This window comes from Truncatella angustata (assembly GCF_020726525.1).
Source record: "Truncatella angustata strain MPI-SDFR-AT-0073 chromosome Unknown BKA67scaffold_7, whole genome shotgun sequence".
In the NCBI taxonomy this organism is placed as follows: domain Eukaryota; kingdom Fungi; phylum Ascomycota; class Sordariomycetes; order Amphisphaeriales; family Sporocadaceae; genus Truncatella; species Truncatella angustata.
The window spans coordinates 2044994-2061485 of NW_025763387.1; the positions used below are offsets into that span (position 1 = coordinate 2044994).

Below are 16492 nucleotides of genomic sequence, written 5' to 3' on the forward strand. Positions count from 1 at the left end.
GGTATATATGGTAGTATTGCACAGTCCAATTACTCAGCTGGCTGCACATTCCAGGATGCTCTGGCACGTTATCGTACCTCGATGGGCCTCAAAACTGTTTCTCTCGACCTTGGCTGGATTGAAAATATCGGCATCGTGGCTGAAACGGCCAGCTATCAACGAAATCGTCGAATCGCTGCTGATATCATGGCAATTGAAGACACAGAGTTGCTGGTATCGTTGAACATCTATGGCGACCCTGGTCTACCAGTCTTGTCTGTGGCAAACAGTCAATTGCTAGTCGGCGCCGTCACACCAGCCAATTGTCTATCGAGGGGAGCATCACCCCCGACCTCAGCACTGCAACCTCTGTTTTCCACATTTTCACAGACATCAGGCAAAAAGGCTGGGGACGAATTTTGCTGGCGGCGTGACGAATCCTGCAGCCCTATTCCGTCATGCGACTGGATCTGAGGAGCGCACCGAAGTCGTGGTGCAATGGCTGGCTGCGAAATTGGCGCGTGCCATGTCAAGTTCTGTTGACGACGTAGAGCCCTTCAAGTAGCAGTCAGATTACGGCGTTGACTCGCTTATGGTAATCGAGCTACGCAATTGGATCGCGAAGGACTTCCGGGCTCATGTAGCCGTGTTTGAGATCATGAGCGGCACATATATTGCGGCTATTAGGAATTTAGTGGTGGAGAAGAGTGAACTGACCATCTTCTCACACTCATGTAATCGTTAAAGGAGAAGTTATCACTGGAGATTTACGGAGACCTAGATCAGGAGATATTTCATGGGAGCGGGTTAAAATGGACAGTCGGCATCTTGCTAGCTAAGAGGCGAACCAATTCCGTGTACGTCTTGCTCGACCACAGCTTGCGATGCAAATAATTACTAGGTACGTTTTGTAACCTCGTAGCGCGTTGCCACATCTTGATACGGTCGGAGATATGTACAATATGATTTCTGGCTCGAATGACAGCGCCTTTTTCAACCTGACTGCCGACGTCGTTTTTCGGGCAGAGTTACCCGACGCCGGCATGGATAGATAGGTTTCGTCCAAATTGCGGGAAAACGCTTCCTTCTTCGAGGGTGTTTTCGGGTCACCACTGGTCACAGTTGTCGATCTTTCGCGGACTCGCAGTTGCCATTTGGGCACTTCCCCAGAAGCCTGTTTCGCAACAACAATACTCACCGCTTCTCAAATAAGATCATTGGCATTCTCGATGACTTCCTTGACAGACACGTGGAGGAAGCTAGCATCTAGCTTGATGATTTGATATCTACGATTCATGAAGAGCTCTAGAATATCGTTCACCAACAGGTGGAACCGGCTGGACTTCGATTCGTCGGGAAAGCAGCACAGAAGACCTTTGTCAAAGAAGTTCGATCGGCAAAAATATGGATTTTATGTTGCCCTCCGTGATCTCAACCCCAGGCAATGCTAGATCTGCCTTGGCAAATATAATCCGAAGCAAAGATGGCTCCCTTCGACCAAAATCAGCCGTACGTCTATGAAAAGAAGGTATAATTCCCTTGATGAAGCAGAAATTTCGTACATGAAAAACAGAGTAAAGCGAATAGGGCACACTTCAATAGCGCTGTAAGTTCTTCGATGAGACAGGTAAAGGCACCCGGAAATTTCATTGCTTGCTCGCTCGCTCATATTGCATGACCGTGGACTTATACCACACAGTTTGAAGGATCAGAGTTGATCATTTGGAACCAAATGCAATAGCAAAGTGTGGATCATAGGATGCGAGAAGTCTCGTGGCTACTCAACTCGAACAATTTGCTTTGCCGAAATGAAACCATATTAATGAATTTCACGAATTGAAGTACCTCTGCGTCCCTGGTTGTATCTTGTAGCTATACTCCTTGCGGCCATGTATCCTCGCCGACCCGCCTCTTGCCCAATCACAAAGTCGTCCAGTCATAAAACCATGTACATCGTACATACGTAGCGCACGTCTATCGAAAGGAAAACCGACCTTCAAATTAAATGTTTTCGTGGAACCTCGAGTCCCTAACTGGGCTGTGGCTCTTCTTCACCGCGGGATCTGATATGTGACGCGGTGGGCTGAGCTCAGTACCAAGTTCATCACGAGCCTCATCAAAGAACTCGTCGTCACTGTCGCTGCTCATGGGAGAGACATCCGCAGCGTTGCCAATTGGGGTAGTAGGGGCAGAAGTGTCGTCCGCCAGATCGGTTCGGCGTCGGCCAGCCATGGCGATGGCACGCATACTCGCACTGCGACCATCCAGGCTAGTTGTGCTGGCGTTGTTGCTTTCGATGCCAGTCAAGGCATGTCCACCAACGAAGCCCTTTTGGCTGCTATCCTGGGGCTTTTCATCATCTGACTTGGAGCCACGTGAGAAATGAGACTTGAACCAGGTCTTAACCTTGCCGGTCGGTGATACTTTATCAGTAGGCGAAGAGCCTTGCGACCTGGGCACCTGCTCTGGTTGCGGGATCTCGACCCGCGTAGCCTTTGAATTGTTCTCGGTTGTAACCGGCACAACCGGGGCTGGAACTCTCACAGGTTGTCCGACGTCATTTAGCGCAACACGCTCATCCTCATCATAGATGGGCTCCGGTACTGGTGCAGTAGAATCTTCGATTGCCTCACCCCGTGGCTGTTCGTGTCTGTGGCGATGTAGTGACAATCCCTTAGTCAAAGACTTGTGCTTCTCTCCCTTGGCGATTTTCTCTTCGGCCTTCCTGTCTTTCTCCTCCTGCTTTTGTTGATCTGTGGTATATTAGGTTTGATCAGTCAAAACGTCAGAAGCGTGATACATACCTTTCAGTTTCTTATCAATAGCGGCGATTTCTCTTTCGCGAGCCTTCTCTCTCTCATGTGCCTCCTTCTTACGCTCGGCTTCGAGTTTCAGCTCAGTTTGCCTTGCGCGTTCCTTCTCGGCCTTATCATTAATCTCATCCAAGGTCGGCTGAACCTTTTGTGCCGCAATAGCGTCAATCTCCTCTTGAGTCATGTATTTGCCAGCACCGATATCAATCTTGCCATGGTGAGTCATTCGGTTTTCGCTGCGCGACTGGGCTGCTGCATGTGCCTTTGCTTCCCAATTAGAGGAGGATGATATAGGGGCCATGCCCGTCTTTGCTGAAACCTCATCATCCATACCCTTGAGACGTGCTTGGACGTTCCTTTGTGCCGCAGCCATCAGGGCATCTCGATCTTGCTGTCTTTTCTGCACATCAACTTGAGAAAGCTTGGAGTTGAAGATAGACATCTGCGTTCTAATCTGTTGAGACCTCTTCTGGTCTTCAATCAAATCACCGTCACTGGACGATCTTCTCCTAGTAAGTTTGCCCCTAAGGGTAGATCTGCGCTGAGGCTTGGATTGCCCGTAGTACTCCTGGTACTCCCTGTTCTGTAGGTTGTCTTCATGAAGCTTTGCAAGACGTTGTTGCGCAAGTTTGTAAGCAGCGTCTTGCAACGTGCTGAATTGCATAGGGTGTACCTCATCCTCGTCGCTACTCAAACTATCGGTGCTCCTGGTGTGTCTCACTGAACCTGATCTAGCAGTTTGCGACTTTTTCGTCTGGTCGATCATCTTCTGTTGAGTAGTGAACATCTTCTTTGCCATGGCGACAGCCTCTGCCCGTAGCTGTTCCTCCCTGGTCTGCTCTTCTACCTCGAGCTTGACAGGTGGGTGTGACGTGAACATCTGTCTATTCATCGTTGTAAAGGGGACCGCACCACCTTTGGGATGCGCTGGGTTCAATTGCCGCGGCGCCTTATGTACTGCCGTCGCAGCTTTGAGAGCATTAGCAGCAGCGTTCGCTTCGTCCGGATATGTCGGGTCTTTTGCAGACGGTGCAGTGTTCGATCTCGGCCTTACGGCCATGGCACCTTTTGCCGCCATAAGCGATCTCTGGCGGTTCAATAAATTGGCTCCATCCTGGGTCGAGAGATTTGCAACTTGGCCAGCCTTGAAAGCTTGGGTTGCTGCTGAGTGCCCATGGTCCGTAGCTGTTGGCTTCCAGCTCTCGCTGGTCTTAGCGGACTTGTGTGCAAGGAGGGCGGCCTGGGCGCCATGACTACTGAGTGAAGGCGTCCAAACATCAGGGGCCTTGTGACCGTGTGCCAACAGGGCAGCTTTTGAAGCCGAGGACGAGCTGTCGGGCTTCCAGATTTCTGGTGAGTTCTTCATACTCCAACCTAGTGTTGCAGCTGCGCTGGCAGCTGATCCGTTCGGTCCTAATCCCACGGATGGAAAGCTGGGGAGGTCTTGAGGTTTCGCATATATGAGTCGACCCGAGTGTACTAATGGACATGTCAACAATTATGGAGAGGAACCACAAGAACAAAGAAAGGGCTTTTTCGGACCTGCAGGCGAGTTTGATGTGTCGTCATGGGGATTCTGTATCTGCGCCCCATTGGCAGACCCAGAAGGCTGCGGATGGGCGCTGGATTGGAGTACTTTCCCTGTCGACATCCCTGGCGAGTTGCTACTGATCCACAAATCCTCAATGTGTATATTAATCTGGGGGTGGGTATTTCAAACCGATACGAGGGCTTCGAACAATGCAGAACTAGGTATGATGAAAGAGCTGGGTCTGTGAAATGTGATGCGACAAAGATTGAGGAAGATAGTCCCGTCATAAAGGAACGGCCAAAAGCCATTCCATCATAGCGTCACAGGGAAACCGCCCAAACATCAGTTCAATCGCTTGGGGAGGGTAAGGCATGTTAGCGACCGCTCTGGCGGGGCATTCAAGAGGCCGCTCATCATAGTGCCATTGTCTAAACACAACTAACATAGTTCAGACAATGTTTGGCTCGTCAATCCAATCCAATGCCTTTCACACTTCTGACTTGTCGCTGAGCGCTGCCAAAGAGTGACGTCATGTGGCACTTGTTGCGGGTAGGCCGTGTGGCCGTCTTGTCCTACGGAATAGGGACAGGGATCACAGCACTGAGACATCCAATTCTAAAGTAAAGATACATTCCCGCTATCCAAAGTCTTTTTTTGAAAGAAAGCATGAGTTCAAACTTCAAAGTCCTTGGTTCAATCGACTTTTGGTCATCAATCGCTCAAAATTGGATCTGGATACCACTCATCAAGGGTAACCAACACGAAGATGAGTTGTGTATCCTTCACCAATGTGACAGGTGCGGGCATGTATCCCGCAGGGTCTGACATGCACTAACAAGGAACCTTGGAGTTCGTCATGGGTCACATTTTGAGCAATGACATGAAGATCATCAACACAAAGGAGGATAGCTCAGTTCAATCAAATCCCCAAGCAGCCAAGAAAGGAAATTCCATCTGAGGAGTCGTCACGAATCCCGGCTCTTTCAATGAAGATCAATGGTGTTCCTGTCGGTCTCGACTATTCAACCTACATACATATGTACATACAGCAGACCTTGTCAAGCTTGGGACTAAGTTAATTTCCCGGCACTAATAAAACACAGCTGAGAAGACCGATCTATTGCCTGAAACTGCGTCACCAAAATTGCATGCAGCATGACCATGATCGTCAGCCTCTTCCTTTTTCTCTTGTTGACGCGGTCGGCAAATTTGGTTAAGAAATTTTTTGTTTTGTTTTCCGTTCAACGGCCCATGATACTCGAGTGTAGCCGCGAACAAACTCAGGTAGTAGACACTCTGGGCTGAATATTCAGCAGAAACCTAATGCATTGACCGAAAGCTTAAACAGTGATCTTTCACGTTTGGTGGCACGATCCATGCAGGATCTTCACCCATCTAGTTGGGCGTTTTACATTGACCGCCTTCTGCTTGGGCGCAACAAATCAGCTTATAATCATCCCTAACTAGGGTCATGCGTTCACTAGTATCGAGAGTTACACAGTGCTAAGGCAATTGCACTGCAATCTCGACTTTCACGAAGGAGAGCGAAACGCTTATGTAAACCTGGACAGTGGCCATATCGCTCCCCGAGCCATTGCGAAGAAGTGATTATAAGGCTGCGATATTAATGCTGGAAATCACGAGAGCATCTCAAAATAGACACTGAAGACTTCAATATTTTTTATTGTTGGTATAGTTTACCTATCAATATGCTTTTTGGCAGATTTCATAACCCAGCTTATTGGGCAGGCCACATGCTGCCCCTGCCCCAGTTCAGGATGGCGCATAACAGCCAGCCTATCTGAAAGCCAGTTGGCTGCCAACTATCAACAATCCCATGCCAAGATAATAAAGATTGAGAACATCCCCTCTGACATCTCAGCAAGAATAGGTTTCTCTGGTGAGGACGTGAACATTGATTTTCTTCAGAAAATTGTATTCACCACATCATATCCAGCAAGCCTCACCATGTCTGACAAGTTTGACAACATCCTCAACTTCCGTGACGTAGGCAAGACAACAAACGACTTTCTTGGCAAAAAGTGCGTATACACATCATCGTCGTCACCACCGCCACCACCAACACCGCGCCGTGAGCAACTGAAAACCACCTACTGACACCAGCAAAACAGAGTACTCAAGGAAGGTCTACTATACCGCTCAGCACGACCAGGTAAAAAAAATCCAACTGAGCGAACCAATTCGCACGCTGTTCACTATCAACACAGTCCTCCCCAGACCCTTCGAAGAAAATTTACCCAAAAAAATATATATGTAGAATAAAAGGCTGACCTCATCACACATAGACGATGCAACGCTCTCAGACCGCGCCAAGCTCAAGGAGCACTACAGGATCCGGACGGTGATGGACCTGCGGACCAAGACGGAGCACCTGAAGCAGTCGCAGAAGCGGGCGGCGGACCTCAAGGTGCCGGCGCTGCTGCAGTCCAACGCGGCGCTCGCGGAGCCCGTGCAGATCCCCGGGCTACGGTACCTGGAGATCAAGGTCACGGGCAAGAAGTTCGAGAACCACATGTTGAAGCAGTTGGGCTGGAGGAGTTACATGTGGGTTTTCCTCTCCTGCCCTTTCTTTTCCTTCTCTATTTTCTACTATCGTATTTGCTTCCCCTATGTAAAAGTGCATTTGGGGCGTGTTTGTCAACTGAGGAGAATGCAAACCCCCTTACGAGGTGAATGGTCGAATGGCGGAATAAATGGATCTGTTAATGCCGTGTGCTAATTTATCGTCCAGGAAACTAGTATCGCTTTATCTGACCGGGTACCGCATCGAAGCCATCCGGATCATTTCGCAGGAAGTGATGCTTCCGCGGGGACTGGTGGGCATGGGAGAGGACACGCTGGACCAGTCCGGGAGCGAGATCGCGGAGGTATGTTTTCATGTCTCTTTCCTCTTGTTTTTTTTTTCTACTCCTTTCTTTTCTTTCCTCCTTCGTTTCTTTCTATCTGAACTTGAACTCCTAACCATTAAATTCAAACCGGATTAGGCCCTCCGAGCATTCCTCCAGCCCCAGTCCCTCCCACTACTGGTGCACTGCACACAGGGCAAAGACCGCACCGGTCTGACTGTCGCGTTATGTCTTCTGATCATGCATGTGCCGTTGGACGCCATCACGCACGACTACTTGCTCACGCAGACGGCGCTGACACGGGAAGCGCCGCCACAGGAGATGGAGGCGAGACTGGCTGAGATCGCTGAGATCGGGTTGACGCCCGAGTGGGGAGATTGTCCGCCAGAATTCGTGAGGAAAATTGCGGAGCACCTGAACGAGAGATATGGCGGTGTTGAGAAGTATTTGGACGGGATTGGGTTCGGGGAGGCGGAGAGGAGGAAGTTCATTGATGTCTTGAGAGCATGATGAGCTGGAATATGAACGTGAAATCTGATAAACCATCAGTAACAGACAAGTCACATCACAAGAGAGCAAAGAAAGCAAGTCATAACGTTTGTGTACTTGTCAAATGTAAAATCTATTTCTTTCTAAATCGACCTTGCATCCAGCAACGGTACATTTTCAGCTTCTTTTGTCTGTTGACAAGGAGTCTTCTGTCTACACCAAGATCCTCTATTTCAAAGTATGCTATTTTTGTTGCATTGTTTTCTTCAGCTGATGGAGTATCTCCATTAGCCTCTTCTTCCTTGGTAAAAGCGTCACCAGACCATATGGCGGCAAGCTCGTCCTGTTCAAAGAAGTAGACGCGTGTACCATCTCCACGAATGTAAAAGTTATCTTCTAGGTAGCGGCCTTTCTTAAAACGGACCTGAGCGAGATCACCTCTTCCATAGTCGCGGAAGCAGACCTCGCCACCGGGCTTTAGGAGACGATATGCATTGTGGACTGCTTGTTTCCACTGACGCGGGTTCAATGCAGAGAAGATGAAAATCATGATAACGACATCAACGGCACCCTCTTCGAGCCCAGGAGGCAGCTCTTCACCGGCAGCATCCCATACGTCGGCTTGCATGTAATCTGTGTTGTATGCTTCATGTGTACGCATCACTTCGACGGCCTTCTTGGAGAAGTCACAAGCATGGACCTTCAGCTTAGGGTTCTTGTTGTTTGCCAGGATAGGAAAGGCAGTGTTGCCGGCACCAGCACCCACTTCAAGGATTGTCACAGGTCCAGCATCTTCCTCAGTGACCTTACCGAGTATTGGGAACTCCTGCTGCAGCCACTTGCGGTTCTTGAAGAAGTTGGCAGTGTTGTTCTTGTAGAAGAGATTCCACCATTTAGCGGGGTCTGAGTTGAACCTGTCTTTCGCGAAAAGTTAGCATTTTTGCTTCCCACAATTGCGTAAAATAAAATAAACATTTTGTTTTTGTGTGGCTAGTCAGATGGGAGCGAAAGACTGAAACAGGCAGTTGTCATCACATAGAGTCAGATGAACTATGCGTAATTTGTGATATCATCATAAAAGCCGGGTTGGTTTGCAATGGGCTTGCAAAAGAGTGGTTGGTAGAGGCTGGATGGGAACTTACTTTTGTCAAAATCAGAGACTGGCGACTGTCGTTGCATCTCATACTGCTGCTCAGCGTACTCTTTGTATACGTCGTCAGTCTCTACATGGTCCCAGGCATTGAACTCGAAGACATCGTCTTCTTGCTGCAGATAGCGAGATCCAAACTGGAAGGGATCTGTGCGCTTTTGGTTGTGATCAGGATCATGACTCCGGTGGGGAGGCAGCTCGGCATCTGCATCTCCAGGCGGCGCCTTGTGTTCCTGGAGGGTCAAGTCCGCAGTCTTGTCCAAGAGCTCTTGCTCAATGGCATGAGCTGGGGGATCCTGGACGGTGGGTGTGTCCGTCATGGTGGTGATGGGGGGGATCCAAAGTGTCGCCGGAACACTAAGAAATACGTTTGGGTCACCTAAAACTTCTGCTCATGGTGTTTGAGCAGGCTCGAAGAAAGCTTGCAGAAAACTTGTAGCTTTGCTGTTGTGGTGTGAGGAAGAAAGGCACAAAACTTGAGCGAGAAGAAATTTGTTTAATAGCTTGAGACTTGGGGGGCAGGTACTGAGGTGGGGCACGAAAAGTGCATTGGCTTTCGCTGCAGAGTGGGTTGGGGTAGGACCCGAGTGGGTGGCAGCTGCCATTTGCCAGTTGAATGTGCGGGTCTTGTCACATTCAACTTTGAGCTGTGACTTCCATGAAAACGAAAGCGTTCTAGAGCCACCATGAACGGCTCGCCGCCATGGTGTAGGAGAGCATCATTCATTGTAGCCTTTATTTTGTAGTAGCCGAATATCCCCGTGCTTTCCGTAGTTACAATAACAACAATAGTAATGACAATTAGTTGGCCATCCACCAAGCAACCGGCCGTGAATATCCACTCGTTATACCAGCACATCTGATCGCTAAGTTAGACTGACCTCGGACATTGCGTCTACACACGCCCCGTCCCTCCCTCCCTCCAACCCTGAAAATGGCGACCAAGTCAGCAGCCCGTCTTGCGCCCCGAGCCATTGCGCGGACATCGCCCTTCGCCCACCCGCAACAGCCGAGACGTACATTCTTCAGCCTCCCCTCCACCGAACCCCAGACCCTGACCGCCCACCGCACCCTCCCCTACGCCGCCCCGGCCCTCTACGAGATCATCGCTGACATCGACTCCTACTCGCGCTTCCTGCCGTACTGCGCCGTCTCGCGGGTGACCTCGTGGTCCGAGCCTTACCCGCCACAGAAAGAGCGCCGGTACCCGAGCGCCGGCACCCTGACGGCCGGCTGGAGTGGGCTGCAGGAGACCTACTCGAGTCGCGTCTTCTGCGTCCCGAGCCTGGGCATCGTGGAGGCCATCTCGGGGGATGCCGTGGCCTCGATTCCAGCCTCGGAACTGCACAAGTATGGCCTGAGGGATCCGGGCCCGGGGACGTCGAGCGGCGCGGGCGGTGCGCAGGAGGGTACGTTCAAGAGCCTGGTCACCCGGTGGACGGTACGCCCGCTCGAGCAGAAGAGGGCAGACGGACAAGAGTGGAGTCAGGTTGATCTGAGCATACGCTTCCAGTTCGTGAACCCATTGTTCGCCGCTGTGAGCTCGGCTGTTGCAGACAAGGTTGCGCCTATCATGGTCGACGCCTTCGAGAAAGAGGCCCGAAGAGTTCTGGGGCCGAAGTAGGAATATCAACCCTGGTCCAAGGCTTGAAAACACCGATATCAGTGGCGATACCACAAACAGTCATCTTCCATACGCATGAGTCACATCAAGCCGGTCTTTGCACGGAAATGTAGAACACCCCAGAGCGTCCGCAAGGATCTGATTAGAATTTGCATGAGCGACGGAGTTCCGGGCAACCCTTTCAGAGAACAATCCGGCTCTTGCTCCGTGTACCATTATCAACAATTGTATATGAGTAGCGTAATATCAATCCCATCTAAACCCCATATTCGCCTACGAACCGCTGTGTTTTGAAGCATGGTGGCGCCGCTCGTTGAATCAATTGTCTCGTCCGACATTCTCCTAGCGTTCCAACTCCCATAATCTCGTCTGGTCCTTCTCTCATCATGTCGTCATGCAAATCCTTCCTCCCCAACCCGTCTCTCACCCCCCCAAATGTAAAGGCTGCCAGAAGAGCAGCGCTGCATTGCCATGATATAGGCAGCCCATGCAAGAAATGGTCCAAAAAGTCACCAGCGATCGATATATACCAACTCAAATACAGAAATGGTGTAATATGCCGCTATGATAATAACGTGCCTCCAAGCGGGGTATAATGCCAAAAAGAAGAAAGAATGAAAACCAGAAGTTGGGAAAACTGAACCCGACTGACGAGCGCCATTCTCCAAATCAAGAAATGGAATGGAAGGAACATAACAAAGTGGTGTATAGGCTCAAGCGGCATAATTAGCGATTGTGAGAGAAACATCATGCCATTGTGGTGATAAGCCTCGGGGAGGGTTACCCCCTTTTCTTGCTGCTACTCCTATGTGCTGTTAGCCATCACTTGATATCACTTGATACGGCAGAGCGGATGGTTTACTTACTTCTTCGCTTTTCCACCCACGCCAAAGAACGCTGCTGTCAGGCTGGGCCCCTTACCCGACGATTTCTTCTTTTTAGTCTCGAGAACCATTGGTGGTCGCTGACCACCCATGTGCATTCCGGGTCCAGGCATTGGGCCAGGGCGGTGATGCATGGGGGGCACCGGCGGACCGCCGTGCATGGGTCGTCCAGGGCCTGCTTGGGGACGACCCCCAGGCATCATGCCCGGTGGTCGTACGTGATGAGGATGACCTGGCATTGGCATGTGTTGTGGTTGCGGGCCGGGCCGCATCGGCATACCTGCTGGTTGTTGTCTGTCCATAGGCCACATGACCATAGTGATGGCTTGGTTCGGTTCGATAACCCTGTCCCAAACTTGCGGGAGGATGATCTCGCCATCGCCGTCGAGGAGATCATAGTGGCCTTGCTGCACATGTGGGCCGATTACATCAACATGCAAGAACGCTTGCTTTATGAGCTCTTCCATGCCCTAGAAAATCTCAGCCTCGGATTGGGTGTCATGAAGAGAGAATAAGACTTACGTTCCATGTTTGACACAGACGAAATGGGAAGCTGAACTTCCTGCCCACAGCGTCCTTAAATTTGATCGGGTCCTTGTCCTTGCCCAAGTCCTTCCTAGTTGCTTCTTCCGCCTTGATCCTGGCCTCCTCCAATGCCCTCGTCTTGAATGCCTCCTCTTCTTTCTTTTTCTCGGCGTCGGCAGCGGCGGCGGCTTCAGCAGCTTTCCGCTCCGCCTCAATCTTGGCCCTCGCTTCGAGCTCGGCCTTTAGTTTTGCTTCCTCTTCCAGAGTCTTGCGCCATTCTGCCTCCTCTTTGGCTTTCTTCGCCGCGGCTGCTTCAGCCTCCTCTTTTGCCTTCATAGCAGCCTCCAACTTCAACCGAGCAGCCAATTCTGCAGCTGCAGCCATCTCTGCTTCCTTTTTCGCACGTTCTTCGTCTGCTCTTCTGGCCGCTTCAATCTTATCTATCGCTGCTCGTTCGGCTCTAGCAATGACATCCGCTTCTGCTTTTGCACGCTCTTCTGCAGCTTTCTTCTCCGCTGCGACAGCTTCTCGAGTCGCCAGTTCGGCTGCTTTCGCGGCGGCCTCGATGTCTAACTTAGCCTTGGCCAGCGCGGCAGCTATTTCCTCGGCTTGGGCCTTCTCTGCTTTCGCTTTCGCCTCGGCTTGAGCCTTCTCTGCTTTTGCTCTCTCCTCGGCTCGAGCCCTTTCCTCTCTCTCCCGATCTTCCATTTTCCGTTGATATGCAGCTTCTGCCTCTGCTCGAATTTTTGCCTCTCGCGCGTCTCGCTCGGCTTCTTCCTTTGCTTTTGCTTGGGCAGCTTCAATCTCAGCTAGTCGCTTCTTCATAAGCTCCTTCTCGGGGTCTTCCTTTGGAGGCTCCGGAGCAGGGGCAGGGGCAGGGGCAGGGGCGGGAGGCGTTTTTGCCGGAGTTCTCGGTCGCCCAACGTCAGTGGGCGGAGGGGGTGGAACTGGCCATTGAGCATATTGCTGCAACGCCATGGGAAGCGGAGGCATGGGGGGAAAGTGTCCACCGCCATGGGGCCCGTTGAAGTAATTGGCACCGCCGCCATATGCCATCATCTGGTTCATTTCACCAGTCCATCCTCCATATTCCAAATAGTTAGGGCGAGCACCACCGGCTGGTGCAAATGGGTTCGGAGCATGGTAATTGTTAGGTACCACCTGTTGATTGCCGTAAGGCGGCGCATAACCTCCATGGTTTTGAGGGTATCCTCCACCGTGATGCCCATATCCACGGGCCCGAGGGTCGCGTGGAGGGCCGTAGTGGCCGTCCATCGGCGGATATTGGCCGTAGCCGTAGGCGTATTCCTCCGAGGGGTCTAAACTGGCAGGCGCCTGTTGCTGCGGCGGAGCTGGCCTGTAGCCGTACCCTGATGGCGGCGGACCTCTTGTAGGCGCTATTTGGTGATGTCGGATCGGTTGTCTTGTAGAGCCTCTTGGGTGAGCAAACCCATCCCCGGGGCTCGATGCCGAATCTGATGGGTCAAGTTCGCCTTCGTCTGTCCACTCGTCCTCTTCCTCTCCCTGTGATTCACTGAATCCTGGCTCGTCAGAAAACCCGCTAGAATCGCCCGAGACCTCAGCACGTGGCCGAGATTGCGAGCGCGAATGCGAGCGCGAGTGCGAATGTGTAATACGTATACGTCTAGAGGTCGCAGTGTTAGTATGCGACAAGCAAAAGCGTCAATACAGACGTGTACTTACGAAGTCGACATGAGGAATGGTCTCGTTGTAGGGTACCCTTACCCGCGACAGTCTGGTCGCGAACGTCGGAGCAAAGGTGGCCTCAGGAAAGGGAAATCCAAAAAAGAGGCGGCAACCTATTGTTTGCTAGCGCAGCCCTTGCGTGTTCGAATTGAAACAGAACTCGGCCCTTGGTGACCACTATGATGTGGTGTTGGGCAGTTGCGCACTAGAGGCTATGAACCTTAAGTTTTGACTATGCGCGGGGTGGATTGAGTATGTGGTGTTGCGCTGGATGAGTCTGTCCCGTCTGTTTTGCGCGAAATGGCGAAATTAGTCGTTGTGGTTGACTTCGAAGGGTGTGAGGAGACTCTCGGGTTGGCGTGTGTATGCAAGTCCGACTGAGCCCAAAATGATCAGAGGACAATTGAAGCCAATTCTTAGGGCTTTGGACGGGTTTGTTAGAATGATCGCGAGGCGAGGGGTTGCTTTCTTGTGATAGAAGGCCGCAGAGTAGGGAAGATCCTGGTTTCGCGCAAAACCCGCTTTCAGTTGGGCGTAAAAAAAGGTTGGATTGGGTAGACCACGGTAGACCAGGGCGTTCCGCGGTGAGCAAATGGACGATAGCAAAGTGGAGATGAATATGTAATTAAGCAGAGCGAATACTCAATTCGTATAGTAGAAGGGCGATCGATGAGCAGTGAGGCCAACTCTGTTCTGCTGCTTGTCGCCTCACGTTGGAGTCGGCAATGTGCAGCAGCCCTATTGAGCCTCTCCTCCACCAGCCGAAACTGAGAGTGTGTACGAGTTGGTGGAAAGAGAGACAATTGTCGGGGGCCGGGCTGTTTATGAAGATCACTCAAATCGACAGCCTTTCCCCTCTGTTACTAGCCCAAGTGTAAGCGGCAGGGACACAGAATAGCAGCGCTGATATGTATTGGGGGCTGAATTCACCACGGCACTAGTCTAATGCCAAAGAGCATCGTCAGCATAAGCTCAAGGAAGTCTATGTAGGTAGTGTTTCAACGCAGCTGAGTGTGGCAGTTCCCGCATTCTCATTCTCTGGTGCATGCGTAGGCGGGAATGATGGAGTGTAGGGTCGCACAACCCATCAACCAAGACCGGTGTCGTCTCCTGGGTTTTCCTGGGAGCGGAGGGCTAACCCCTCATGGTGTTGACATTGGCTTGTGACCACGCACGGCACACCAGACTATCAACTGCATTTCCCAGTGTCAACAAGCTACGCAGCTCGCATAGCACAGATCGAGTACACCCTGACATGGAGGAGGTATAACATGACCGCCAAGGAATGCGAATCAATTCAACAAATGAAACGCGAATACATACCTGGTTACTAGATAAGACGCAGCACAATATGAGGCGACCTGGAAGTACAATGGCAGATCGACTAGCAGACACTCAACACTGGCTCGTAGGTGACGGGACGCTAGGCGTTGAACAATGTAACAAATCCTGCGATCTGATTGGGGAGGGAGGGAATAGTGGTGCTCTTCGGAAGGTTGCGAGCAATTACGAGCACCACTTAATCAACAGTTGTTAACTGACAGAGAGCTACAAAACGAAACGACTGATTAGCAACTCGAGTGAACAGCCGGTAATGATCCTCTGCGCCAGCTTCTGGCAGTCTGCAATCCGTGGCAGACAGGCTTGACGCTATTCTCGGGTCCAGCTAAATTGGAAGTAGATTGCAACAGCCCCTCACTGACCGACCCCAGCCGGTTGACGTAGCGTGGACCAGGGGAGTATCTGAAGCGCCTAGACTAATCCGTAGGAAGCTGGACGTGGACTTCACCGCCGCAGTTGGCCTCCGGAATGGCTGCGAGGGGCACTTGCAAGGAAGTCGACTGCCATCAATCGTTTTAGGCGGGCGTAGCCGGGCAAAGATGTACTTACGCAGAAGAAGGAATCGGGTCCACTCCGATGCCTCTTGCTGCCGCTGGGTCTTGGATTGTTCCACTCAAGCCCAGAAACCCAGCACTAGCGGGTTGCTTTGTGGTGGACACAAACGAGGCCGTTGGGATAGATATCCTTGAAGTCCTTTGGGTAAAGCTTAAGTTGTGGGCTGTTATTACTCACTGGATCGTCTTCCGGGAATATGATGCTGTCAAAAGCCGGGATGGTTCCACTAGCAACTATAAGGTTGCAATAGTTCTGTCCTGAGTTTGGGAGTGTTGCTTTTTCGGTATTACAGAGTCCTTGCTTCACGGAATTTTGTGAGTGATGAAACGGTCGCCCTTTTCGAATAAAGGCGTTCTAGAGTTTTGCGCGAATAGGTGTTTCTGCAAAGGTAACATCGTCTTTGGTTCCAGAATGAACGAGAATGTCTTAAGCCAAAGCAGTAGATGGGAGGCTCGAAAAGCCGTTCCTGATTGGGCGCAAATGCACCAAATTTTGGAGCTGGAGCTGGAGCTTTGGTCTTCGTCTGACAACCCAAGATGGCTGAGCGGTTATGTTTTGTTGCAAGTACTAATGGACGAAGAGTAGTTGAACTGCTTTCAATCGCCCGTGACATGTTTGGGCACGGGAATGAGATACTAATAACGATGATTGGGCTCTCTTGCCGACTTCACCGCAACTCTTTACCTTGCTCAGGTTTAGCTTTGGGCAGTGTGCCCAAAGGTCCTTCCGGTGTCAATGTCGGCTACATGAGCAGTGCAGACTATAACCTTGGTGTATTGCAATCAAAGCCTCATCTCCACGGTGTGTTGTGCATCTCTTAGCTGCCCATTTTGCCGGAGAGGGCGGTCCAGAGTGTGTCTATTTGATGGGTTGAAGGCGGTTAGGGCCGTATGTGGAACCAAATCGCTGTCAAAACTCGTGAGAATGGCCCAAGTGCGCCGCCTTGGTGCCCAAAATCATTGATAGCCGCATGCACAATACACAGGGGTACAAACTGGCCGCGCCTTTGAGGGCCGCCCTGGTCCCG

General features: G+C 51.2%; 5 protein-coding genes across 5 annotated transcripts; 2 read left to right on the plus strand and 3 right to left on the minus strand.

Moving 5' to 3' along the window:
* Positions 1-1980: 1980 nt before the first annotated feature.
* BKA67DRAFT_538908 (uncharacterized protein) lies at positions 1981-4443 on the minus strand (the record flags this gene model as incomplete). Its single annotated transcript, XM_046100543.1, has 3 exons — positions 1981-2732; positions 2784-4271; positions 4335-4443. 3 exons carry the CDS (start codon positions 4441-4443, stop codon positions 1981-1983), a joined length of 2349 nt encoding a protein of 782 aa, XP_045955406.1.
* Positions 4444-6291: 1848 nt separating this feature from the next.
* On the plus strand, positions 6292-7700 carry BKA67DRAFT_661841 (tyrosine/serine protein phosphatase-like protein; the record flags this gene model as incomplete). The annotated part of the gene is made up of 4 exons (XM_046107891.1): positions 6292-6415; positions 6630-6888; positions 7076-7211; positions 7329-7700. 4 exons carry the CDS (start codon positions 6292-6294, stop codon positions 7698-7700), a joined length of 891 nt encoding a protein of 296 aa, XP_045955407.1.
* An 87-nt stretch (positions 7701-7787) lies between these two features.
* On the minus strand, positions 7788-9332 carry BKA67DRAFT_576192 (methyltransferase domain-containing protein). The gene is made up of 2 exons (XM_046103555.1): positions 8822-9332; positions 7788-8597 (listed from the first exon to the last, which is right to left on the minus strand). The coding sequence occupies exons 1-2, from the start codon at positions 9147-9149 to the stop codon at positions 7813-7815; spliced, it is 1113 nt and encodes a 370-aa protein (XP_045955408.1). The 5' UTR covers positions 9150-9332; the 3' UTR covers positions 7788-7812.
* Positions 9333-9763: 431 nt separating this feature from the next.
* On the plus strand, positions 9764-10453 carry BKA67DRAFT_538911 (dehydrase and lipid transport-domain-containing protein; the record flags this gene model as incomplete). The annotated part of the gene is made up of 1 exon (XM_046100544.1): positions 9764-10453. The coding sequence occupies one exon, from the start codon at positions 9764-9766 to the stop codon at positions 10451-10453; it is 690 nt and encodes a 229-aa protein (XP_045955409.1).
* Positions 10454-11315: 862 nt separating this feature from the next.
* On the minus strand, positions 11316-13577 carry BKA67DRAFT_538912 (uncharacterized protein; the record flags this gene model as incomplete). The annotated part of the gene is made up of 3 exons (XM_046100545.1): positions 11316-11807; positions 11860-13507; positions 13567-13577. 3 exons carry the CDS (start codon positions 13575-13577, stop codon positions 11316-11318), a joined length of 2151 nt encoding a protein of 716 aa, XP_045955410.1.
* Between the last annotated feature and the right edge of the window lie 2915 nt (positions 13578-16492).